The 27,318-nt window shown below is 46.4% G+C and overlaps 1 protein-coding gene across 2 annotated transcripts in view; it reads right to left on the bottom strand.

The window, feature by feature from the left end:
- The window catches only part of PPP4R1 (protein phosphatase 4 regulatory subunit 1), a 604,307-nt gene that overhangs the window by 121,944 nt on the left and 455,045 nt on the right, over positions 1 to 27,318 (bottom strand). For both annotated transcript variants that reach the window (XM_086964940.1, XM_086964941.1), the window contains exon 14: positions 4,521 to 4,706. In XM_086964940.1, the coding sequence (XP_086821066.1) occupies positions 4,521 to 4,706 (186 nt within the window). The remainder of the gene's footprint in view (positions 1 to 4,520; positions 4,707 to 27,318) is intronic.

Raw genomic sequence — 27,318 nt, 5'->3', positions numbered from 1 at the left:
GATGCCTTGAACAATCAGCCACTTCTAGAGAAGCAATGTCCACTCTGCCTTGTTTGGTGCAGGACCACAAAGGGGTGGTGGTGTGAGAACGTGCACCTATTCCCCCTTGAAAGTCAGAACAACACTTTCCATGCCAAGAAAATCGCCTGTAATTCCAAGATGATGTGGAAGCAGGCTTCCTCCAAACTCCTCTGATCTCCACCTCCCCCAGATGACATCTCTAACCTAGCAATATCTGTCACAACTGTTAGCTCTGTGTGGGGTAGGAAGAAGGGATATGCCACTGGTCAAATTGCAGTGTAGCAGCCACCACTGCAGGTTTTTCGCAGTCTCCTTTGACTCTTCAGTGGAATCTGAAAGGTTCCCTTTGTGCTGAGCTCACTGAGACTCCAGTTCCAACTACAGAGCCAGTTTGTGCCACCTGGCGTCGTCCGCAAGCAGGATGCAGGAGGCCATAAAGCCTCGGAGCCGCTCTCACTGAAACCCAGGTCACGGATTGAAACATCGGGCTCATAGCCTAAATTTCCTGGACTCTGAGCCAGAGGGAAGGCTCTGAAAAGCACTGTGTCAAGGACAGCTTTAATAAAGGGTAGTTGCTGTGAAGCAGTCAAGTGTGACTTTAGCACCATCAAGGAAAAGCCTAAGAATGTCAACAGGTCAGCTGTTACTTGGACGAGGTTTTTGATTGGTTGATGTGAGCCTGTCTTCAGAAGACTGGAAAAGTTCGACAGGGGGGGGGACTGGATAGAGTGTTGCCTCTATGGGTTTGCACGCTGTTGGCCAGATCTACTGATTCTGCCTCGAAAGGCTCAGGAGGGTTGCTACTGTTGAGGCACGATCTCACAATTCTACTGGTATCCTCTTCAGAAGCCTCAAAAGAGGTAAAACTGATCATTAAAAGGAAGGTTTGGCCTGTTAAATATTTCACAAGCCGAATTTGCTGTCTAAAACTGTAAGAGCCAGGCTACAAATGTTAGGCCTGTAATCATGTGTGCACTGTCATTCTTTTGAATGACACAATAGAGGCTGCAGTTCACTAGTGACATTTAACCGACAGGCCCGAGTACACTTAGTACCATATACTAGGGGTTAAAGAAAAATTGAATATGCCAATTAGGTGTATGCCAATTTCACCATGTTGAAAGGGGAAGCATAGGCACTGTTTAGCAGGGGTAAAGTGCACAGAGTTCTACAGCCAATTAAAAAATATAGGGTGAATGGCGGGGGTGTGAGCTATAGTTTGTTGAAATAATTATGACTATTAAATTAAAAAAAAAAAATTGTTTAAAAAGTTACGTTTAAACTGACATTTTTTCCTAAGTTTACCCTTTGTGTTTTCAGTGGAGAAACTCCAGTGCCGAACCCAGGGTGGGTGCATCCGTGAAATCGCGAGGGTAGGTCTCAAGAACAATGCACTTTCCAAAAAGTTATGGAGCACCCATGGGTTAAGTAATCCGTGCTTCTTTGTGTGCCAATTACTATTTGCCACAGCCGCCCAACATGAAAATACTACCTGCAGGTGTGAGTTAAAAAAACTAGGCCTCCTTCAGTTTGATTAACTTGCACATGGGCGTGGGAATGATTTCAAATGCGGCGGTTCAGGCACTCTCACGAATATTGCAGTAGACCATGTGCCACCTCCAGTGCCGAACCCAAGGCGGGTGCATCCATGAAATCGTGAGGGTGGGTCTCACATAGAAAGCATTTTCCAAAAAGTTTCGGATCACTCACGGGGTAGGTAATATCTTTAATTATAGCATACACGTTTCAACTGTAATGGTTTCCTCAGTGCTTTTCAATTAAAATACAAATGGCACACACAACTCACGATCTTATAAATGTTACAACTATTGCTCCATTTGAGGATTTCTCATTGTAACTAGCATCGTAGGACTACAGCTGTCTTTCACTAGATGTTGCTGTCTTTGGCTGCCATATTTGCGTAGTGTTATTCCACTGGCACCATTCACCTAGTGGAATAACACTATGCAAATATGGCATCCAAAGACAGAAACAACTAGTGAAAGACGGCAGTAGTCCTTCGTTGCTAGTTACAATGAGAAATCCTCCAATGAGCGCAATAGTTGTGACAATTAAAAGATTGTGAGTTGTGCGTGCCATTTGTATTCAAATTGAAAAGCACTAAGGAAAGCATTACCGCTGAAACACGTCTGTTACAATTAAAGAGATTACTTACCCCGCGAGTGCTCCCTAATGTTGTGAGATGTATATATATCTTCCTTTTGCTTGCTGGAGGGTGTTGTGGATATATATATATATATATATATATATATATATATATATATATATATATATATATATATATATATATATATATATATATGTATACATATATATATTTTACGCAATCCAGCACTTTTATAACCATTTCATAAATCTGAAACAGAGGCAGGACATTTCAGTGCTTCTGAAGTCGATGAGGATTCCCCTGGAGAATGCTCCTTATGAAAGATTGTCCAACAGCTGCTACTGTGTGCATTTTAAGACACAGAGTTCATGCACGAATCCACCACCCAAGGAGAGAACCTTCATCGTTGAACACTGTCCTAGGCCCATATTCAATGTGGTTTCATCTGTAATTAGAGATCGCTTTAAAGACAGTAGGCATCTGCACTTTTCTCTTGCCTCCCCACATTGTAGCAGCTGGATGCTTCTTTACAACATGGTTTGAGAAGTCTCTACCATAAACACATGACACAAAAACTCTTCCCACATAAACCAAGCTAGACAGTTGTGGTGCATTCATGAACTTCTACCCATCCATACACCAGAATCTAAAACTTAAATGCTCCCTATTAGACTGGTTTTGCTTTTAAGACAAAACACGTTAAGAGTGAAACTCTGGTCCTCAACAACATTCTAGCCATAGCACCACAATAGACTAGCATGCTACCAGTCCATAACATTTTCCAGGACCTCATCAAGGGTATGAAGTGCTACATAAAAGCAACTGCAATACAATACTTTATTTTCTTTCTGGATTGCTCTACATTACCAGCCCCCCCCCCCCCCCCCCCCCACACACACTTTCAGACTGCGTTATTGCCAGTGCTCCCAATTATAAAAAAAGAAAGAGGTGAATCAAGGAACAGACTTGATTTTTTTTCTAACGGTTTAGAGAAACTGGTTTTAAAGGAGTAGAGAACGATCTTTTGTTGATAGGAAGCTTGATATCCAAATGAGCTTCCAAATCGGAATTACCTTGAATGCTCTGGACAGTATATTGTGCTTAATAAACAAGAACATCTACTTTACTACGTTCTTTTTTAGGTGTAAATGTCCTTGTTTAACTGCCATCTGAATTATCACAGTAATTTTTACTGCATAACCATGAGGGGCAAAGTTGAAATGGACGAGGGTGCTTAAATTTCCTCACTTCTTGCTCTGGTTACTAACTGATCCCCGCTTGCAATTCTTCTGATTGGGCAACATCAAATTATTACTCTTCATTTTGTATTGTGATTTTCCCATTACCTTTTGTCTTGGAAATAAAAGACTCCCTTGAGACAACAATTAAGAATGCTATGTATGTATCTCTATATCTATCTATATCTCTAATATATGTCATTATAGAGGTCATGAGTGATGCGTCATATATATCCCCACCATCCGGTTTTCTGGCCTCTTGCAGCTTCTGTGCATGTACTCTTTTCATTATTTCCATATCCCGACGCGTTTCGAGGCCACTCCGCCTCTTCATCATGGGGTCTGTGTGAAGAAGCACGCATAAACACACCCCTGCTAGCGATCGTTTTATTCGCTTGACATCGCCCTTAGTGGGCGTGGCTTCACATTTGCCTGATGGTTAACTTAGTCCTGTGGGGTGAGTACAGTGATCCTTAAGTAGGTAGCATGCTTTTTCACGACATTATCCGAAATTGTAATAATCCTTGAGTAGGATGGATACTGTGCAATGAAGCTGTCTTGGTTAAAAATGGATTGTCGAGCCGCATAGCAAAGTCCCGTACTTCACCACGGCTTCTCCGCGTAATAGATCTGCCTCTGCAACCGGAGATGGTGCTCCACCGCACGGCCAAGGATAGCCTTGTAGGATATGTGAGTGAACAAGGTGCTTGCACTTTCGAGGGGCACACACTGACATCCCCACTATCCGGTTTTCTGGCCTCTTGCAGCTTCCGTGCATGTACTCCTTTCATTATTTCCATACCCCAAAGCGTTTCGAGGCCACTCCGCCTCCGCGCGGGATATATGATATCCCCTTAATGCCCCTGTGTTTCTTCAATTCAGGGGCATTGAGGTAAATGTTCTAGGTCTGCCAGAGGGAAAAGGCAGCTACCGGATAGTCTTTAGTGCTCTGAATGCTGTCCTTTGTGGATGATTGATTCAAACAATGCATCATCCGTGACAAGACTATGCAACACGTTTCAAGTTCTAGCATATAACACTGGCCTTAACAAAGTAGCAAAAGAAAAAGCACAGTTGAAACTAAAAGGTTTAGTGATTGTTTATATGGAATACATTTCAACAAACTGACATACCTGCATGTCTGAAGCCAGTGTCTCGTAGGTATCTCGCAGACAGTGCCAATTTTGCCTTCCGAGTGTCAGTGCCACACCTGGAAGGCTGTAGGCACAGTGTTTAGCAATCTCTGTGTCAACAGTCTGTGCACGAGATGGATCAGTCATGGATATATACTGATCCAATAAGGCCTGAGGTATAACATCCTAAGGAAGAAAAACAACAATCTGTGTTAAAAGCATGGATTGCCCCTGTGAAAGATCAACAGTATTGAGCTTTTCTTCCTCGCACCCGATTTGATTATTGAGGTCATCCTCTATTTTTTATAAACATTTCTTGGTTTTTTTTACACAAAAGCCAGCTACTGATTTATTAAGACATTTTCACAGACTATATTGAAGACATACTTATTTATTACCTCTTCCACGAGTTTTAGCAAATTCAAATGAAATGAATGAAGCCATCCATTTTGATAATTTTAATCGAAACTCATGCTTCAATTTAGCGCTAGCCCGACTTCAACAAACTAGAAATGGAGGCCTGCAACTTCAGAGTAATAGCGGAACACCTTTCTGACAAATGGCTAGTAAACCTTTTATTGGTAACTATGGTCTCCAGGAGGACACTACAATCTCATTCATTTGATGTACATTATAGTTGAAAATTAGCTGTGGCAATGCCACCTTATTTCTATGGAGCAACGTGAATGGCTTGCCTATTACGAAAGCATCTAATTTACAGATCATCCTAGCTGCTCTACTGGATAGAAATATCCATTTGTATCTATTAGCAAGATGTTTAGACAAAAAACGCTGTACAGTTTAGGTTTAAAGCATTTTATTGATATAACACAAAAGGAAAGGAAGACAGGTTTTCTTTAGCAAATGGAGCGGCATGTCCCCGCGGCTAGCGCCGCACTTCTGGCGTTAGTGTCTCTGAATGGTATCCCAACTGGGGATTAGACTGCCGCGACATATAGAAATAAGCAGTGTTGCAGTTAACAAACCATTCCCCCTTTCAAATTTCCCCCCAAACTCCCGAACTCCCAAACCCCCATCCCCCCCACACCCGCCTCCCCATCGTCCAGTGCACAGCCAGTCCCTTGTCATCCACCTCTGCCACCCTTTCGTGTAGGGGTGTAGCGCGGTGTTCATCAAGAGGTCGGTTCTTCAGGTGTCGTAAGCCTTAGAAGGCGGAGGTATCTTGGGCAAGTGATTTCCTTGAATTCAGTGAGTAGTAGGGACCGGAACGGCTGCCAGAGTTCTTCGAATTGTTCTATATCCCCTGCCAGTGTAAGTGACATTTTCTCCATTCCCAACACATGCCCCAGTCTATGGAGCCACCCGGTGACAGAGGGAAGCGTGGGGGTGCGCCAGTGTAGAATAATGTTCTGTATAGCCGAGCCTAATGCAATAGCTATCTGTCTGACTCTACGAGATCTAAGGGGGTATCCCTACTCGCTTCCCCCTCCATTGGTGCAACGCCTCGACACCTCTGGTATTCTCGCGCCCCATCTCTCCCGGTCACATTCTTTCTCTCACAGCTTCACTTCTTCCTCTCCCGTCCCTCTAGCAGTATCCTCTCCCCCACCCCCCCCCCTCCACAGCCTCAGCTTGCCTGCTCAACACTCGTTCGGCAGTCAAGCACCAAATTGAACTCTTTAACCTCTTAAATTCGGATTCTCCTGACTACCTATTCCTCACCGAAACCTGGTTCTCCATCGACTCACTTCCGGACCTTCTGGCCATCCTTCCCGACACTTATTATGCTCTCTGAGCGGATCGCCCGGCCGGAAAGGCCGGGGGTGGTGTGGCGATGATTATTCATTCCACCCTAAAATTTCAGCTTCTCGACCATCCTCCCATACCCAATGTGGACTACCTGGTAGCTCGATCCCTTAACCTTCCAGATCCCCTTACCTTTGTCCTAATGTATCGCCCTCCCCAACCTATGCCCCTATTTGTAGCCTCCCTGCAGGATCTCCTGGCCACCCTGGCGGTCAATAATTCATCGGTCATCCTACTCGGAGACTTTAACTATTGGCCTGACGACCCAAGGGAAAATTCCACTTCTAAAGATTTCTCTGCCCCTCTTCAGTGTTTAAATTTCACGTCCCATATCGCAGCCCCGACCCACGTTAAGGGTCACACTCTGGACCAAATTTGGTCACTGCACCATGAGGTTTCTCCCCCTTCTATATCTCCGTACATTTGGTCCGATCATCTCATTATTTCGTTCAGTATTCTTTCCGCCTCTTCTGTCAAACCCCCCCTACCTAAGAACGTGTTAGCCCGTAGCTGGAACAACACGGACCTCACTCTCCTTTCATCTTCTCTGGCCTCCTCAGTGCCTGACCTTACCGACCTTTCCCTTGATTCACAGACTAATGCCATCAGTATTTGGCTCTCTTTTTCCTGTGATCAGGGAACTCCACTCAAGAGAGTCAAATCTGTCCGCCCGCATGATGCACATAGATGGTTTACGAGGGAGCTTAAAGATCTTAAACTTAATCTCAGGCGTTCGGAACGCCACTGGAGACGTAATTATTGCCCTAAACTTCGGGCTAAATACAAACTTCTTCTCAATAGCTATAAAAAGGCAATCTTGACGGCAAAAACAATTTTTTTCACGGAGAGAGTTGCCCTCTCTGCAAACAAATCCCGGGAAATCTTCTCCCTTGTCCAGCAACTTGCCACCTCCGATCGCACTAGCACTAGTCCTGCCCCCACTCAGTCCCTCTGCTCTGCACTCAACGATTACTTCATTGACAAGATTGCCAATATTAAAGCTAACATTCCCGTAGTTTGTCAACCCTGTGCCACTCCACCCCTTCCTCTGCCCTCTTCTTCTCTGGATCACTTTCCTTCTATTTCCACTGACAGATTTCTTAACTTGCTTTCAAAAGTCAAGTCTGGCTCCCCGGCGGACTGTGCTCCGGCTCGGTTTCTTAAAGTTCTCTTCACTAGCTGCCCTGTTCCCCCCCCTTATTCTGCTTAACACTTCTCTGGCTCTTGGCTCTGTTCCTACTTCTTTTAAAACCGCTATGGTTCTCCCCATTCTTAAAAAACCAGGTCTTGACCCTTCTCTCCCCTCCAATTTCAGGCCTATCTCTCTTCTTCCCTACTTGGGGAAGATTCTTGAAAGGTATGTAACATCTTGCCTGTCCTCGTATATCGAGGAAAATTGCCTCCTGGCCCCCCATCAGGATGGCTTCCGATCGGGACACTCTACGGAGACTGTGATCATCGCTGTTCTGGACGAACTTAAGGGGAAAGCGGACATCAATCTTCCCCAAGCTCTGATGCGCCTCGACTTGTCAGCTGCGTTTGACACGGTCGACCATGCCATTCTTCTCAACCGTGTCAGCGCAGTGGGCATCAGGGGAACAGCACTCTCTTGGCTAGCGTCCTTCCTCCAAGGCAGGTCCCAAGCGGTCCATCTTTCCGGCTTCTCCGCTCCTCCCCGATCAGTCGTGTGCGGGGTGCCCCAAGGCTCTTCCCTTTCCCCTCTTCTCTTTAATCTCTACATCTATTCTCTTATTCTTTCTCTCCCCGAGCAGGGGGTCTCCGTGTACAATTACGCGGATGACCTCCAGCTCGTTTATGACCTTTCTACTTTTTCGGATTCCCCTCTCTTTCTTAGTTCTACCTTAGTTTTTATTTCTGAATGGATGAGCACTAACCATCTAAAGCTCAACCCGGACAAGACGGAGCTTGTCCTCACGGGTGGCCCCTCCAATCCTTGGTTCCCGACTCATTGGCCCCCATCCTTTGGTTCCCCTCCCTCACCGGTTTCCTCTGTCCGAACCTTGGGCATCAAGGTCAGTCACGACCTCACCATGCATGCCCAAGTTAGCTCCGTCGTATCCTCTTGCTTCTTATCCCTCCGTCTCATCCGGAAAGTCTCCCGGTATTTTTCCACGGATGCCCTCAAATCCATAGTCATGGCCCTTATCACCTCTCGCCTTGACTATGGGAACGGCCTCTACGTGGGCATACCTGCTTCCGAAACTCGACGTCTTCAGGCCATCCAAAATCAGGCAGCCCGTCTCATTCTTCGCCTTCCCAAATTTTCCCACATCACGCCTGTACTCAAGTCCCTCCATTGGCTCCCTGTTCACTTCAGATCCTTCTTTAAATTGGCCTGCCTGGCCTTTCGGGCCTACACCCACTCCGCTCCCCTCTTTATTGTTTCCTTGATTACTCCCTATACTCCAGCTCGCACTCTCCGCTCTTCTTCTCTTTTTCTTCTCCAAGTTCCCCGCTTCCGTAAATCCAGAACAGGGGGCACCCGTTTTTCGGTTCTTGCCCCCCAGTTCTGGAATAGTCTCCCTCTCTTTATTCGCTCTATTCCTACTTATACTTCTTTCCGTAAAGCCCTGAAAACGTTTGTTCGCCCAGGCTTTCCCTTGCTAGTCCCATCGGATTCTCTGTAGAGTCAGGCCCCAGTTCTCAGCGCCAGGAAGCCGCTTGGCCGCAGTGCGCTTTAGCAAGTCTCTTCTTTCATTTCATTTCATTTCATTTCATTGTTTCGGTGAGTCCCATGTGATATGCGGAGTGCCTTGCCCTGTATGATATCTGCTCCCATTCCTTATGGCTCAGTGTCCTACCTAGTTCCTTATTCCAACGCTCCCTCCCGGGATTGTAGAGGGGTATGGAGGGCGGTTGCAGTAGCTTATAAAGGTCAGTAATCAGTTTCGTGTCTGACGTGCGGGATAAGAGCCACTTCTCATAAGGGAGGAGTCGCCTGTCAGCCGCCTCCCGTACTTGTGGGTGCAACGCCCAGTGGCGGACTTGCATATACCGAAGCCTTTCAGTCTCCGGGAGTGAGTATTCCTGTCGAAAGCGTGGGAAGGGAATTACTCCCTCCGTGTCGTATACATGGCACAGTGCTCGGCACCCGGCATCTCGCCAATGGGCAAAAGCCCCTCTCTCCATCCCCGGGGTAAAGTCCGGGTTGTCGACCAACAGCGTGAGTGGTGACGGAAATGAAGTAAGATTATGAGTTAGGTTGATGGCATCCCAAACCCGTAGGATCATCCTGGTGATAGAAGAAGCATACAAATTCGCAGGGCGATGAGCTCGGCGCAGGAATGGCACCTCCTGCAAGGGTCGGCCCGCTACCGCCTGATCCTGGAAGAGCCAGTGTTTGTCCGATTCCCACCTGCTCCACTCCACCAGGTAACGTAGTTGTGCCGCTTGGAAGTACTTGCGTAGATCCGGTATCCCCAGACCCCCAGCCTCTGGGGCCAACACGGAGAGTGCCCTTTTCATTCTGTTTTTTTTTTTGCCCTTCCAAATAAAGCGCGCCAGCTCCGCTTGCGTTTGTTGGATCAATCCTGTGGGTGGCTGGAGTGGCAAGGCCCGGAATAGGTACAGAATCTGGGGCAGGACTGTCATTTTGACTGCCGCTATTCTGCCCAGTCAAGAAAGAGTGCTACGTGTCCATCGTCCCAGTGCCTCTCGGATCTTGGTGCTCAGGGTAGCGTAATTAGCAGCCACCATAGCCGGTAGGGTGGGGGCCAGCTGGATCCCTAGATAAGGCACCAGATCTGATGACCAGAGCAATGGGTATAGGCCCTGCAGATAAGATCTAGTGGCCGTCCCAAGCGACAAGTCCAAGGCTACTGACTTCCCCACATTCATCTTGAAGCCTGCCACCGCGGCAAAAAAACCCATCTCTTACATGCATGCCGGGAGGGAGGTACGGGGGTCGTCCAGCGACAGAAGAACGTCGTCTGCATAAAGGCTTATGGTATGAGTGAAGCCCCCAAGCCTCACTCCCGTTATTGCCGTGTTGAGCGTATCCGTTGGGCAAAAGGTTCCATATAGAGTGCGAATATTAGTGGCGAGAGCGGGCAACCCTGCCTAGTGCCCCTTTCGATGTCAAAACTCCGCGAGCTATATCCGTTCCCTCATACTGTTGCAGTCGGGAGCTTGTAGCAATTAAAAATCATGTAACGGAATTTCTCGCCTATACCTACTTTCAGCAAGACTTGCTCTAGATAGGGCCAGTGTACTCGGTCGAACGCCTTTTCGGCATCCACCGCCATCATTCTCTCCCCGGGGATCCGGGAGGCCTTCTCAATGAGGTGCGCTATCCTTTTCGTGTTGTCTACCGTCTGCCGCCCGGGGATGAAACCCGCCTGATCTGGCTCTATAAGACCGGGCGGATGGGGGGGCTAATCGGGCCGCAAGGATCCCGGTGTATATTTTAAGATCCACATTCAGAAGGGATATCGGCCTGTATGAGCCGCATTGCGTGGGGTCCTTCCCGGGTTTGGGAATAACCGTAAGAGAGGCTCGCAAGAGGTCTGGTGGAATGGCTCCGGGGTTCGCGAACGAGTTGAACAGACGGGTGAGGAGCGGGGCCAATGATGCGCAAAATGTTTTATAGAAAAGGGATGTGTATCCGTCCGGTCCCGGAGCTTTACCGTGCTTGAGTTTGGCAATGGCAGAGATCACCTCCTCGATTCGGATATCTCTGTCTAGGTGTTCTGCCTGCGTGGGAGCCAAGGAGGGGAGGTTGACCGAGGCTAGGTATGCCTCCGTCGCTTGCCCATCCGGGGGATCCCCAGCGTAGACATTGGCAAAGAACTCGCAAAAGGTTTCAGCAATTCGGGCATCTTCCGTGACCATCATTTCCGTGGGGCCAGAGACCCCTTTCACCATCTGCCGCTGGTGTGTCACCCTGAGGCGACCCGCCAACAGCCGGCCACAGCGGTCCCCCCCCAGTGTAATAGGTATGGCGGAGTCGCAGCGCGGCGTATCCCGCTCGGTCCATATCTAGGGCCGTCAGAAGTTTCCTTGCCGCCATGAGCTGCCTCCAAATTAGAGGAGCTCCCGTCCGACGGTGTATGTGTTCAAGTTTGCGGACCCGTTGGGTAAGTTCGTCCCTCTTACTCTGCCGTTCTTTATTTTCAGCCGAGGAGATGGACAGGAACTCCCCCCTAAGCACAGCCTTCAGAGCCGCCCATTGCGTCGCAAGAGTGGAGTCGGCGTTGTCATTGTGGGACAGGTAGTCCTTAATAGTGTCTGTAATTTGTTTCACCACTGCCTTCCTGTGTAATAAGGTATCTCTGAGGCGCCAAACCCTGGGAGGGCGGGACTCCGGTGGTAGACAGAGCGTGGTGATGACCGGGGCATGGTCCGAAAGGGAGATTACTCCCATCTCCGTTGTCGAGGCCATATCGCGCACCGGGGCCGTGACCAAGAGATGGTCTAGCCTCGCGTATGTTTTGTGTGCGTGGGAGTAATATGAATACTCCCTTCCCGTGGGATGTTCGCACCTAAAAAGATCATGGAGGTCCACCTCCGCCAGCTGTGTCCTGCATCCGGCCGAGAACTCTCCGGCCTGTGGGAAACGTTCTGCGGACCTGTCGAGGGATGAGTCAAAGACCATATTAAAGTCGCCACCGATGACAACATGCCTGTCTTGCGTAGCCATAATGTCTACCAGCGCTGACCGAAGGAAGCGTTCCTGCTGTTCGTTAGGGCTATACAGGGACCCAATCGTGAAGGCAATACCCCCAATCCTAAACCCATAGGCCAGTAGTCTGCCTTTATGTTCTGCCTGTTTGTGAAGGATCTCTCCTCTGAAGTGTCGGGCCACCAGAATCGCCACCCCGGCGGACATGGTGTTGCTGGAAGAGAAAAATTGTGTCGGGAATTTATGGGAGCGGAGCCTATGGCAATCGCTGGGCAATAAGTGGGTTTCCTGAAGGAGACAAATATCTGCCTGGGTATTTTCCAATAGGGACAACACCGCCCGTCTCTTGATCGAGTTATTCAGACCCCTGACATTAAGGGTTACAATCTTAAGGGTTGTAGGTGGCATGTGGGATGGTGGAAATGAGTGCGTAGAATCCCTGCCTGAGCGAAATAGGGCACATGAGCACCCCACAAGTGATTGAGCTTCGTGTCACGCACTGGACGACCCGCCCTCCCCTCCCGGTTCCCTTGTCCCCAACCATAACTCCCTGAGCACAACCCCCCCCTCCCTGACCAACACTCAAAACGACCCCAACAATCCCCCCCCCCCCCCCCCCCCCCCCCTCCCGTAGAAAGTTCCAGAACCTCATAGTCCCAGTCCGGTCCTCCAGGGACAAGTCTGGTTAGTTACTGAAGTGGACGTCCAGCCACTGCACTCCCGTCCGCCACCCCCATCCCCCCCAAACCTGCATTATACAGAGGCTACGTTGATCTCCCCCCGGAGTCATCTTAGCCTGTCAGCGCGACATCATTCGAGGCTGTGTCCCTGGCCGCTTCTCGTACCGCATTGTCCATTCCGGCCCGGATGGTGGGTGAATCTGGTCGGGCGGAAGAGGCAGAAGACCGGCGCGCCGAGACTCGCTGCCAACCGTCTCTGGTGGTGCGTCTGCGACGTGGTGTGTGTGCTTCTTCGTCCGTCGCGGTGATGCCCAGTACCCCACACGTGTCCTGGAGGGAGCGGAGCTGGTGCAGGGTGCCGTTCCACCGGAAGATAAGCCGGAAAGGGTGTCCCCATGAGTACTGTGTCCCATGGTCTCTCAAAAAGTCAGTCGCTATTTTAAATGTCCTGCGTTTCTGGAGCGTGATCGCCGATAAGTCCTGGAAGAGAGCAACTGGGTGCCCTCGAAATTGCAACAACTGCTGTTTCCTTGCTTCACGGAGGATTTGCTCCTTAAGCGGGAAGTCCGGTAGGAAGGCCAGGATATCCGGTGGCGGTGCCGAGGCCCGGCGCGCCAAGCCCACTCTCTGCGCTCTGTCTATTCTGATGGGAAAGTCCTCTGGTTCACCCAATATCTCCCTGAACATGCTCTGTAGGTACTCAGCAGTGTCCTCCCTTTCTTCCTTGGATGGCACTCCTCGGACCCGGATATTGTTCCGGCGAGACAGGTTCGAGGTCTTCATTGTGCGCCTGGAGGTCCAATTGTTGATCTCGCAGGCGGAGCACTTCCTGCTGCAGTTGCCCGATCTATTCATCTCACCAATGTCCGGCCCCTTCCATGGTAGCCACTCTTTCGCCCAGGCTATCGACTTCTCTCCGCACTTCTCTGACTTCTCCGGCTACTTCCTGCTTCAGCGTCTGGAAATCTTCCCGTAGGGAACTGAAGAGAGACTCCAGGAAGGACCTGGTGACTGGTGGTTCCCTCTCCTCCGCCTCCAGCGGGCTTCTCGAGGGGCCCGGCGAGTGTTGCCCTTTGTCTTGTTTCGATGTCCCTCTATTCAACATTTCGGGTAGTGTCCACTCCCCTTTCTTGTTCCCTCTGTTGCCAGCCATTGCAGAGGTGCTTAAGCGAGCTCACTTGGGTGTCAAGTCTGTTGCGAGGATCTGCAGCATGCGGGTTAGCGTCTGACCGGGGGGGACCGCCTCACTGGACTCCGATATTCAGCCCACCTCCCCTGGTGGGAGCTGTAGACTGACCTTCTCCGCTATAGTTCGATGCCGTTTAGGAGGCCGTGCAGGTTTGGTCCGGACCATGGTCTTCTCCGTACCTCCGGGCTGCGGCCACCGAGCGACGCACCACTGTACCCCTCTCAGGCCCCAGGCCACATCTGCAGGCCGTCGTTGTTCTATTCGTCGTGGGCACCCAGGGCGCGTTCATCCACAGGCCTGCCTCGGTATGCTTCCACTCCCCAGTGGAGTCACCCTCGGCAGTCCCAGCGTTCTTCGTATCAGCGTATTCAGGAAGGCGACGGAGAGCGGGCTCGGTCCTCTGGTTGCTTCGCTCTACAGTCTAGTGCCTTGGCGGGCTCTTCTTCTAATGGGGCTCGGGCACCACGCCGGTCCCGGGGTCTCCCAGGTCTAGGCCAGGCTTCGCAATCCGGCTCCCGCTAACTGGGGGTGGGAGGGGGGAGGCCGACCGCCACTCCCCGTACCCTAGGCCTCGTCTCTCAGCGGCCGTCTCTATTCAAAGTTCCCTCCGCCTTCGGCGCCGCACTGCCACTCGGAGTCTGGCCGGGTCTGTGAGGGCTTGTTATCTATATGTATCCTCCAGCGCGGGGTTGGCCGCCTTCCTGGGCGCTTCCCGAGATGCCTCGTTGCTGTGGTGGGGCCGACTCGCGGCCTACCCCCTCCGCTGGTTGCTCTGCAGTATCGCTCCAGGGAACCAGCCGCCGGAGCACTCCTCACCTCTCCCGGCGTCTCGCCCTCCCGCCGTCCGCCGCAGTCCTGCAACGGCTCGGTCCGTGGTAGGGGCCTGCGCCGCCCCGTTAGTAGGCCGCGTCCCCGGCCTTGCGTGAGGACTTCCGGCCAGCCGAGACACTCCGGCGTCGCAGCCGGCTGCCTCCGGGCGTCCCTCTGTTTCGTGTCTTGCTTGTGGCTCCACTGCATTCTGGCCCCCACTGTCGGGTAGTGTGCAGCACCCGCTTTTGCTCGTGCCGGTCTCAACGCCTCTCCTCCCTCCGGCGGCCCTCTGCACGTAGCTCCACCTCAGCCTCGCTCCGGCCGCCGCCGCTCCCCGGAGCCCTCCGGTGGCGAACCCCGCGCAGAACGAGGGTCCAGCGACAGACTGTCGGTAGCTTCTTCGATTCCGCTACAGCTCCACCGCAGATCGGGGGGAGATCTGCGTGATTTCACGGTCTAGGGGCTTAGGTTCGGGGGAGCTCGCGGAGAGTGCGTCCGCTCACCTCGCCATCTTGGCCACGCCCCCCGCTGTACAGTTTAAAATTAAAACAAGAGTACACTTGCTATATTGCAAATGGTGTGGGGAGGGGAAACCATAGAAGTGTTGACACTAAATTTCGGATCAACGTAACCCAAACTACTTTTATTATCAAATTTTCTTTAGAATTGTGCCGAGATAAACAATAGATTGGAAAAAACATTTGCAGAGCTTTAGTGTTGGTGAGGGAGAAGGACATGAGAAGGGTGGGTGTTTAGCACGGAGCATTAGACCATTTATTAAGTCCAGATGCTAGACAAGAAGAAAACCAGTCGAAAGCCAGGCCAGCGGTGCATAGAGCATGTGAGAAGATGCTATGGTAAACAATACTGAAGGAACTCAAGAGATCAAAGAGTGTGATGGAAACATGGAAGACATTGTGGATTAGTTGTGAGATACGCATAAGAGCTCAGTCAGTGGGGTGCCTTTGGCAGACGACAGATTGCTAGGCGTTGAAAGTGTGGTGGGCGACATCCTGCAGATAATATTTAAGATGAGAGGAAAGAGCTTCTTAATAGGACGACAGCAACAGCAGAGACTGAACTGCTATGATAGGTGCCAGTGATTAATTCTATCTTGAAGTTCTAATATAGACTTGTAACCAGTGACAGGGTCATGATTTGGGGAAGAGTGCGTTGGAGATGCAGGAAGTGTTCACTCAAAGTAATACTGTGATTAATTAAGTTGGACAAGAGAAAAATCAGGTAGAGCTGGTAATTTGTCTTAGTAGAAATAGGGATTTTTAGAGAGGACTTCGAACTTTGTATCTAACACCACGATAATGGGATGGCAAGGTGAAAATGCAGGGTCCTGAGCTTTTTGCAGGTTATAGAAAGAGAATCAAATAGTGAGGTAGTTTAAATATGAAGGTTTAGCTGTATAGCAAAAGAAAGTACTCGGGGTACAACCATTTACAGACATGGAAGTCAGACGTTAGATTTTACCATTTTCGTATATAATTAAGTGCATGCAATTTTTAAAACCTGATTGGCATGTGCATATAGAGGCCAAGACGGAGGCTTATGTATGTAAATAAAAACTGTCAAAGATGTTGTGTAATGTGTTATAAAATCGTAAAAGTATAGGCTGGAAGTAACCATGATGGCAGCGAGTATCTGGTGTCCATGTTCAGGGGACTAATATCAAATGAGTAGGAAAGAAGGCCGAGGTAAAAGAGTTGCCACTATGTTAAATAGGCCATCAACGGGCATATTATAGGGCATGACCAGGACGAAAGCAGAAGGGGAATGCAAGTGTTCTGGCCCGATGTTTTTATTCTGATCTAACAGCAGTACCTAAGTTGTCTCGGATATACAAGAGGGTGGTAATGGTATAGAAGTGCCAAAACACTACGAGAGGTATAGTGGCAGAGAGTATTTTGGGTGAAACAAAAGTAGTCAAAACATGTGCCCATTGATAAAGACAAAGGACTAGAGCAGGGGTCTCCACCCTTTTCTGTAATAGGAGCTACTTATGTTTTATGAAAATCTTTCGGACCTAATATTATTAGTGTTGAAATAGTGACTAGGTTACACACTATTACATCAGTGGCCACCCTATGCAAGAGTACTGGTAGTGTCCACCTCTGTGCATCAGGTAGATTTGCAAGCTGTAATGTAAAAAAAAAAATCTTTATCAATTTGGAATTCCTCTACATAAGTTATCCCTGACCTCTACATAAGTTATACCTGAAAGCCACAACTGTATTTCCCCTGACACCAAGGTAATATTTGCAATAAGTCTCCCCAATGCTGCACAGTTTATTACTCAAATATCAGCTTTAAATAGACTTTGGAAATTCATTTTTCTGAAAACATCGATTTAATGAGGATATGGATTCTTCCAGAATACATGCTTTTCAATGTTGGTATACATGTGCTAATTCAACCAAGCAAAAGCTCCATAGTTAGTAGGCTGGGCTGCACACAGGAGAGCTACTTACAAGGAGCCAGCGAGTTACTAGTAGGTCACAAGCTACTCGAAGAAGCCTGGACTAGAGGAAACCGATTATGTGCTCACAATGTATTCATTTAAAAGGTGTCCTTGTGCAAAATAAGGCAGATAGGACAAGTCCAAGAACAGAACTCTGAAAGAAATTGCCTGAGGTAAAAGCAAAGAAAAACTATAACTGGAGAAAAAACAGCCAAGTTTCCACGTGTTTCAGTCAGTAACTGATTATGAGCCCTAAAATGGGTGGTAAGAAGGTGCTATTGCACGGCTGTCACCACAGCAAAGGTCGTACCACTCGCAAGAGAGCAGCAAACATTTGTGACCAACAGCAAGCGAGCATGAGAAGCCCAGAGAGAAGTGCCAAGTACATAAAGAGCCACTTTCCGCTGAAGGTAAAATGTTCCAATATGGCATGATTGCAAACGGATTATGTGTTCCTAAGGTAGAAGTCAAGGTTATGATGACTTTTGTTTACTAAAATATCATCGAAGACGTGCAAGTCCTTAAAGGTGTATGACACTCAAAGTAATGCCACTGCCAGCTCCTCTTCCTTTCATTGGCTTTATAGGAGTGTCACTGAATGTGCACCTTGTGTGAACATTAATGGTGGTCAACAGCACACATTCATCTGCTGTGGTAATTAGCAGTGGCGGTCTTTGCATTCACCTAATGCAGGGCGCCTACCTGCTACCTAACAATGCATTCCCATTGACTCACCGTTAATGGTGTGCGTTAGCAATTCCTCAGATGCATGAAAAATGACTCGTCGGACGGTAAAAACAGTCAGAGCGATTTACTTACACAATACTTTGGACTCATGGACTGCACAGACATTTTAGTCTTCATAAAAGTGGCATAGAAATGTCAGCACTTATTTGTTAAAAACTGAAAGTTGGAATTACCTTTTTATTTTGTTTGCTAGTTACGGAAGGACAGAAAATATCTGATAACTTGCCATAATTTCAACAAGATCCTGGTGCTAGGTTAAGCGTGTAGGAGGAAGCTGTGGCAACTATGCAAAGCCATCGTGTAGCCAGACCTAGTATAATACACCAGGTAATAACAAATGCATGAACCAGTAAAGGCATATAATGGGGTTTAAAAGTTCTGGGCACTAGTTTAAAATTTTACAAATTAGTTAGACACATAAATGTTTACGGATACAGCCCTCCAGTAGAGGAATGTGTTCTGGGCTGCAAAAACCTCTCTACGGACCAAATAGTCTCTATTGCTTGAGTGATGGAACAATTCATGGAGCATTTTAAAGAGGAGTCATAGTAGCAATAGTGAAGATGGGGAAAATACTATTTTCTTTTAGCAAAAGAGATTAAAGTAGGTATATCCTGGCAGAAGGAATGAAGGAAAATCATTTTTCTACAGCTGGACAATGTCCAAATATGATGATATGGTAACCATAGCGTAACACGAAATAAAAATGTCTTGCAGGAAGTAAGGCGTGCAGAAAGTTTTGCCAAGGAGTGCAGATCGAAAAAGAACAAAGTTTATATAATGTTGCAATGTAGAGAGCAGAGGAGGAATTTAGACAATTTGGTGTTGGCACTTGATGGTGATCAGACTGTCTGCACCATCACTATACGGAACAGAAATATTAGGTATATGATGGTTCTGGTTCTCAGATTATCAACTTTTCAAGTAAAACAGTTAGGTAAGCGAGTAAAGTCAAATTAAGGGAAGCATATTTTAAACAAGTAGAGCATCATGAGAATACCAAACTCATGAATGGATATTTACGAGACATATTAAATTAAAGGTGCACGTGCTAAAGGAAAACTATGTGGGGCGGATAAAGGTGGGAATAACCTACGGAGGCAGAAACATTAAAGGTAGTAAACTAAGAGGTAGGTCGCTTAAACTAATCCTTGAGTAGTGTCTATTTTGCATGTCAAGTCGCTTGATGATATTTTAAAATAGTACAAGAGGTGTGTCGCGAATTTCTAGGAAAGCAGAAATGGTAATACCATGAAGCTAAATTGAAAAGTAGAGTGCTTTCTGTACAACACAAGGTGCCTAACATTAGTTTTTCAGCATGTCACGAGACGAGCACTATCCTGAACAAAATGTGCAAAGAGAACATTATAGTACCTATAAAAAATGTACCCTGGGTCTTGATGGTTGTGTTAGCAAACAAGAGGCATGGGGAACCAGGATTTTACACCGACCTGCGACCTTTAAACAAAAATATTTATGTTGTCATCCTACTTAACAATCAATAAAATGTCTGACATATCTGTGCACTAATATTTTGCTGATTTGATGCATCAGATAATTCATTTAGTAACCAGTAAAATCCTTTTTGTCTTGCCTACGTTTACAATATTTTCCTAAGACCGATTCACCATTTATTCCGCTGCTGCAAAGGTGCAACCACACTCCAAGATGATAAATCGATTTATGGATTCAAGATAGATGAAAATAAGTGTTTCTTTATTTTAATAAATTGGAAAATATCACTTTGAGAGAAGTGTGTTAAAAAATGCCAATGAATATTTGGCAAGTGGTATCAATATCAAAATTCTGCCAAAGTTTAAATTAGTTGAAGAAATAAAAAATGTGTCAATACAAACAGACTGGTAGATGCAGGTATTACAACATATTAACCCTGGGTCTTGCACTGCCAGAACTTTAAAAAAACCAAACACAAAACTGGTAAAAAAAAGATTGGATATTTAATAGAAAGGAAATTACCAAGACTACTTTGACGTGATCAAAAATATTGTTCATAGTTAATGCCCACTGCTGCAGAATTGGTGTCAGACTGGAAAAGAAATGTTAAAAGAAACCTTGTGTTGCAAGTACAGCCGAGTCTAAGGACTATGCACTGTTGAGATGGTGAAGACAGGTAGACACTTTATGAGTGTGAATGGTGGCAAAAGGCAGAATTTGAAATGGGTGCGTCATGTGATGCCTGCTATTCTAAGAACATTGTTTTCTCAAAACAGAAGATAGGAGTGACTGCCAACATCCGGTATTTTCTGACTGGTACATCTGAGAGAAGGTGATCCCTTGGCTTGTTCAGGAAGAACACTGTACCAACGTTTAATGTTTACCAGAAGCACCGTTCTCTGATTTAGCCAGAGAAAAACTTGAGGAAGACAACATTAGGTTGTTGATTCAAATATCCTTCATAAGAATCAGTGACGTGTGAACTGACTAGTGATGGCATCTTACAAGAACTCAGATAAGCTGAAAGTAATTGAGATTTTGGGCTTAGGGATCTGAAAGTGACCTTTTTGTGCAGGTTTCCTTTATAGACCCTCACCGCCCTGAAAAACTGAACGACGGGAACTAAATAAATGCTCTTCGTTTTCTCATCTCATAGCTATACTCCCAGCACAAGTTTTACCATCAGTATGCAGGAGGCATTCAGACCACACTGGTCTGATTGTTCGGAAGGGGGGCCTAAATGGCCTGGAGGGCACTAGAAGTCCCTGCAGAAGTCAAGCAATTACTTATTTAGTTACTAGGACAGCTCAACAAATTGAAGCCTTTGTAATGACTGAAGTTCCCGTTGACTCATGGAAAGAAAACATCTATATCTGGTGAGTCTCCAGGACCAGAAGCAGGCTACTGGAACATACTACTAAAAAATCGAGGATACCCATATCTATTTGACAAATTAAAGCTGGAGAGATCCTCGGTCACTAAAATCCTTAGTGAAAACCAGAGGGAAGGATCTTGTGCTCTCAACATTGGCAATCACCACATCAGTATAAGGAGTGGGGGTTCATATAGGTGCACTGCACAAAACTCCATCCTTCCTGTGTGGAGGCTAGGATCACAGTCAGAGAGCTGGAAGTACTTGTTAAATAGGACTAGTTTAGGTAAATGTACCTATTGCCTTCATCTGCACAGTAACCTAAAAAATAAACAAAAACATTTATCAAAATGATACACTTACTATCTCTGAACATGGTCCAAAACAGCCCAGTTGTGTGCAGGGCCATGGAGATTCTGAGCCCCGAAAGTCAAGCTTAGTATTTTGAAAGCATAATACTCCTAGACCAGTGGTTCCCAAACTTTTGACTCCTGAGGACCCCCACTGAATCACTCCTGGAGGCCGGGGACCCCCAAGCAATTTTTACAATTTGAATTTCAAAAAATCAAAACAGTAATTCACAAAAAATACACAAACAAGTACACACCAAACAAATTTCTATTCTTATTTTTAAGGTACATAAGATTTGAGAAAGCCTTCTCACATAAACATGTGGTGGGGAAAGGAAGTAAAACCTTAAGTGCCTTGTATGATAATCAGTTTGTACTTGCAGCCAAAAATTTGTCCGACTCAGAGACGTTTCCTTGAATTGAAGTGAAAGTGCACTATCTGTAGAGATTTCAATCAAACCGTGTTCTTCAGATGCTGTCAGCCCCATTAAATTGTCAATATCTACATTAAAAGGATGTTTAATCCAGTTTTTGCTTTCATCCGGAAGTGGAAAGTACTGACGGAAACTACACCGCATATCTTGGAGTTGCTGGATAAACATTTCTAAGACTTTGTTCGATAATTCATCATGTGCAGATTCCAAGAATGTCTTCAGGTTCTGAAAAGAATCAATATTTCTTTGTGTTAAGCGTCGAGCCCATAAGTCTAACTTTTTTATCATTGCCTCAATCTTGTCTTCAACAGTAAAAATTGTGATACCTACTCGATGCATACTCAAATTGAGTGCATTTAAATGGGTGAAGATGTCTGCCACATATGCCAGCATAGCTAACCAAGTATGGTCATGTAAGCGCTCATCAAGTGCAAATGGAGAATCAAGTTCAGTGAAGAAAACTCTGATTTCATCTCTTAATTCAAAAAGCTGAGACAAAACTCTACCACGTGACAGCCATCTGACTTCTGTATGCAGCAAAAGCTGATGATGATCACTATCCATGGACTGACAAAGCTGTTCAAAAAGCCTTGAATTTACTGACCTAGCATTGTTAGAATGTACAATTTTGACTGACTAATTCAAGATCTTTTTTAATTCCTCTGGTATATTCTTAGTGGCTAATGTTTCTCGATGAATGCAACAATGATGCCATACAACTGAAGGGTTAATTTCCCTTATTCGTGCTACAAATCCAGTTAGTCTCCCAGACATGGCACATGCCCCATCTGTGCTGATTCCTATGCATTTGGACCACTAAATTCCATTTGATGTCAGAAAGTCATTGAAACTGCTGAAGACCTCTTCAGCAGTGGTATGCATCATATAGCGGCAGTACAGTAAATCTTCACACTTCACAAATTTTCCCCTCAAAATCGTATCTAACGTAACACAGGAGATGAGATTTATTTGCTATGTCCCTACTTTCATCTACTTGTAGGCTATAATGCAAACTTTTAGAAATTCTTTCGATCAACTGTTCCTCATGTTGTCAATTGTATGCTGTTTTCCAGCTTTTGCTATGAGCATGAACACTTCATATGAAGCTTTCAGAGCATTTTCATTAACAGATCCTGTAACAGTTTTCTTAATTTTTTTCTACTTTTTAGGAGCTCTTGCTCCTTATTCTTGAAGAATTTTATGGATTTAGTTGCATGCTCTTTATGCTTAGTTTCAAAGTGTCTTTGTAATTTTGAAGGTTTCATGGCCTCATTTGACAAAATTTCATAGCATTGCTGTTCATGTTCTGGACCTGAACATGTGAAACCCAATGATAAATATTCACCATCGTACTTGCAAAACTTCCTTTTCTTTTCACTTAACTCCCTTGGTTTCGAGCAGGATGGCCCATCATTGATTTCTTCAGTGGATTTTCGTTTAAGATACCCACAGCTGACAAGTCTATTGAAACATTCGGTTATGTAGAATAATTTTCTAGCAAAGCTATTTGGTAACAAAGCTATTTGGTAAAGCACGTATTAGACCTTCACTACTTTACCTACTACAGGCTGCCCTCATCAGATGTTTCCAGACTACATATGCTTTGACGTTGAGAGATGAAGCAGCGCCTGTAAGAAGATTTTAACACTGTATGAGCACTGCTTTCAAGGAAAAGACAGGACACTAGCGAATCATATGCACGGATATGACAATTTTTTGTATTGCTGCTTCAAGATAATTCCATTTGCTCAGTTTAATTAAACATAGCTCATTCACTGTGGAAGCAGTCCATTGTTGATTGCACAGAGAGATTCACACGATAGTATGGGAAAATATGAGCAGGGTTGGAGTTAAGCGAGAACACTTCAGAAAGTCATTTTGTCTGCTACACACTGGCCGTAACTGTGTTGAGGTTGAGATTAAATTCAAACCAGGATGTCACAGACGTTTCCTATGTGGCTTGCTGGCAGACATGGCATGAGCAGCTGATGTGACAGAGTATAGTTAAATCAAATCATACAAATACATGCCAACATTTTAGAAGAGGAAAGCGGGTTATTTAAAAACTATACTTGGGAGAAAGCATTTCCTTCATTTACATCTATTGAAGAAGCAATTTCAGGCGGGAGACCGCCTGAATCAGGTCTTTTGGAATGTATGACTGCAGTGGTGTATTTAGCAGTACAAGGCTTCTGCTCTCAGCCATAACTAACACAAGGAGATGATGGACAGAGTGCTGAAACTTTTTGGACACTCCCCCCACCAGTCACAGATCTGGGTTGAATCCATCATCGTTCTTTAGCTCACTTCGCCACCCAGTTTGGACCAATTTGCATATGAATGGGTCCAAACTGGAATGGCATGGTGAGCAAAAAAAAACAACGGATTTAGGCCCAGATCTCTGTACTGGGGTGAATGTATGACATTATTCTGCATTCTGTCCATCAATTGTTTTGCGCTGTTCTCTTTTACTTCCATGAGGCTGATAACAAAAAGGAAATGCTTTTTAAATGCGTGCACACGCTTTTAACATATGCATATTTCATCAAGGCAGGGCTGTGTGTCCTGCGGGGGGAAAGTACTCAGTGTATGATGTGACATTGTTATGACAATCACGCTGCACCTGCTTTGGGTAAATAGAGTTTTCAGAATGAGGATTATCATTACATCATTACAAACACTGATTGCATAATGTGCCATGAAGAAACCATTTTAAAATAAACCATTTTAAAATCAATGCAATAATTTGGACTACACTTGCAGCCACACTATTCATGAAACCAACCCTGACGGCGGGAATAAACCATGTTACTGCCACTAGCACACAAGCTGATCACTCGTCACACACGAGAAGAATCATAGAAAGGCTGCTGCTAAATAATAGCTGCCAAGGTTTCAGATTGCTATGTGTGACATTGTCATAACTACAGTGTAATTATGAGTGACATTTCAGCGACTGAGTGAAATTTGCTCACAAGCAAATTAAAGCAATGAAGAGGAGAGAAACATAATTATCAGAAATTACATCAATTTGAGCAACAAGACAGGCTAAGTTTACTGCTTCAAAGCATAAGAAACAATTGTTAAGCAACTCTTATCAGACAGTACCCAAAATTGCGGAAAATAGATCAAGCAGTCTGGAAGACGTTCATAATTTATTATAATCAGATGAGCGACTCGCAGACTCACTCGATTGGCGCTGACCACATGAGCTGTAAGCAGGGCTGCATTAGAAAGCGGGGCGGGGGAGGCACTCTTTCTCAGCTAGGCTGATAGCATAGTCTCACTGACATGACACTTTCAGAACACTTTCTTCTGAGCAAGGCGAGGAGCCAGCTCTGCAGTAAAGATTATGCTCAGGCCTGATGGCACACACGCGGTTATGCATTTTTGGATTAGGATTTGCACATTTACTATTATTTTAAAAAAAAAGGTACTGGCACAGACCTTTACTTCCATCCACCTCTAGAAGACCACATTATTTGCCAAGTTTTTTCGGTCACGTTTTACTTTTCCAGTCAGAATAGCGTTTTAACCAAATGCATATAACATTTTCGTGCTCGTCAGTTCACTTTTAAAACTGAAAACACTGAGCTGCCCTGCACCTGCAAACAAGCTCTGCGCAACCCCACCCCCTTTGTTTAGTGTTGGCCATAATCTAGCAACCTGAGTCCATGGCGGAGAGTATCCGGTTTAGGTCAATCTAACTCACGTAACTTTAGGAATCAATGCCAGCCTCAAAACCTGCCTTCCAGAGTGTCTTGGAAGCAAGCCAGAAAACATGCACTGGGCCCAGATAAGGAAAGTGTACATATTTTAAAGACTGCCTGGGTTCTGTCTGGCCCCAAGATCCAACCAGTCTCCCAAAGCCCCATCTGGCCAATAGATGTACTTCATCTGGACTTAGAAGGAAGCTGTGCCCAGAGAGATGTTTCAAATGGATTTTATCTGCAAGGACCAGACCTAAATACTGGAAAAATAGCCTCTACAGTAACCTTGAAGGAGGTAGCTCTATGGACCAGTGTGAAGAAACAGAGGGCCCTATCTGCCAAGATCCAGAACGGAAGGCTTGTGGACTGCAGCCTACATGAGATTGTCACAAATAAATGAGCCATCCAGAACCCATAGGGTACTTGCCAACCAGAACTGATGATCCAACTTCAGACTGGTCTATGAAGCAGAGGTAATGTTCAGGGGCAGCAAGCTAGGAAACAAGATAATTTCTATACATTGTAGCACCCACCTATGCCCCCTTTGAACAGTTGTAGAAACACAGACTGCAGCAAAAAATAAATTGAATTTCCAAGAAAAGCTGACACTCATTAGATAACATTAGATATGGTGCCCAGGTGATAAATGTACCTGATTAGTGATATTATTGTGTTTTACTACCCGAAGATGCTGACCAGTAAGGACTAACTGTGCTAGAAATCAGAAATAATGTTTGACACTCGATGCCTGCCAAGCTGCAATGGCCTCTTTCCAAGAATGTTGTCTATAGTAGGACACCCCCAAGGTGGCCAAGTGATCTCTACTGGATGAAAAGGGTTAATGTGTCACCAATGAAGGCCTCAAGAATCTGGGATAACTCAAGCAGAGAGAGCGCTGGCAGCGGCCCTGTATGCTCCTGAGATGGCTTTACTAATGTGTGGGACATAAATACCGTCCACTGTAAGATAAAACCAAACATAACCTAATCAGAAGCACTGCCCTATGGCGGGGTAGACCCGTTCTACAGGCGTTCTCTGGGGATGAGGAGCTGCAATTCTGGAAATAAACAGAGCAGGAGAGATTGGGAAAAAGATAGCGTAATCGCTGGTGCCTAGTGTGCTCTGATGTCTCCTAGGGGGGGGCAAAAAGACTTTGGCATTTTGTCGGGCATGGTGGGGGCATTGGATTGCCCATTCTGGGCAGCCCACACCCCTGAATAAAAAAAAATATATTCCCTGATGCCTATTGGTCTTTCTGCCCCACCAACCACCCCCAGGAGGCAGATAAGGGTTTTTTGCCCCTATCTGCCTCCGGGGGAGGGGGCAGACTAACTGCGGCTTTTGTTTGGGGGGGTAGGGGCATTGGCAAACCCATTCTGGGCAGCCCCCACCCCGAACTTTGACAAATCCTAGAGGGGGCATATAAGGGGCTATTGCCCCATCTGCCTACTGGGGGGGGGGTGGGGGCGGGGCAGAAAGACTACCATTTAGGAATTGGCATGCCCATTCTGGGCAGCCCCCACCCTGGCATAAAAAGAAAATCCCTGTTGCCTAGGGTGCTTTCTGCCCCCCCCCCCCCCTGGGGGGCAGATTGGGGGCTACTGCCCCCATATGCCGCCCAGGGGCGTCAAAAAGGCTGTATGCCATAATTGCATAGGGGGAGCAAAGGCCATTGCCCAAGGGGCCACTCCCTGGTGGCGAAAGGGTGGATCCCTGCTTGGGTGACCCCCAAGCAGGGATCCACTAGGAAGAGATTCTCCCCTTTCCAACGATACCTCATGTTTTTCGGTGCTCGGGGGGCTGAAATAGCCCTACAAGCACCAAAACTGTTCTCTTTGTAATGACACCGCGCCATGCGAGCGTCATTTCAGTGAAAACCGCCAGTATGATTCTGGAGGTTGAGGTAGCTTCCCCACCTCCCAAAGCAAAAAAAAAAAAAAGGAAATCCCTCTGCTGTTTACAACAGAGGGATTTTTATTAATGTGTGCCGTCGTGGCACTTGTGCTCATAACGGTACCATTCTGTCATGACTATAGAAGGGGTTAAAATAAGATGGAAGTCCGCTGTTTGGGTTGAAAATCCTGTAATTAAAACAACTTGCCCAACCGGGAAGTTTCAATAAAGGGGTGTAGCTGCGATCTTACACACCCTGAAGGTCTTCCAAAAAGATTAG

This window comes from Lissotriton vulgaris, chromosome 4_1 (genome assembly GCF_964263255.1).
Source record: "Lissotriton vulgaris chromosome 4_1, aLisVul1.2, whole genome shotgun sequence".
NCBI lineage: Eukaryota > Metazoa > Chordata > Amphibia > Caudata > Salamandridae > Lissotriton > Lissotriton vulgaris.
The sequence above is the reverse complement of the archived record's forward strand: the minus strand, read 5'-3'. Positions and strand labels throughout refer to the sequence as shown.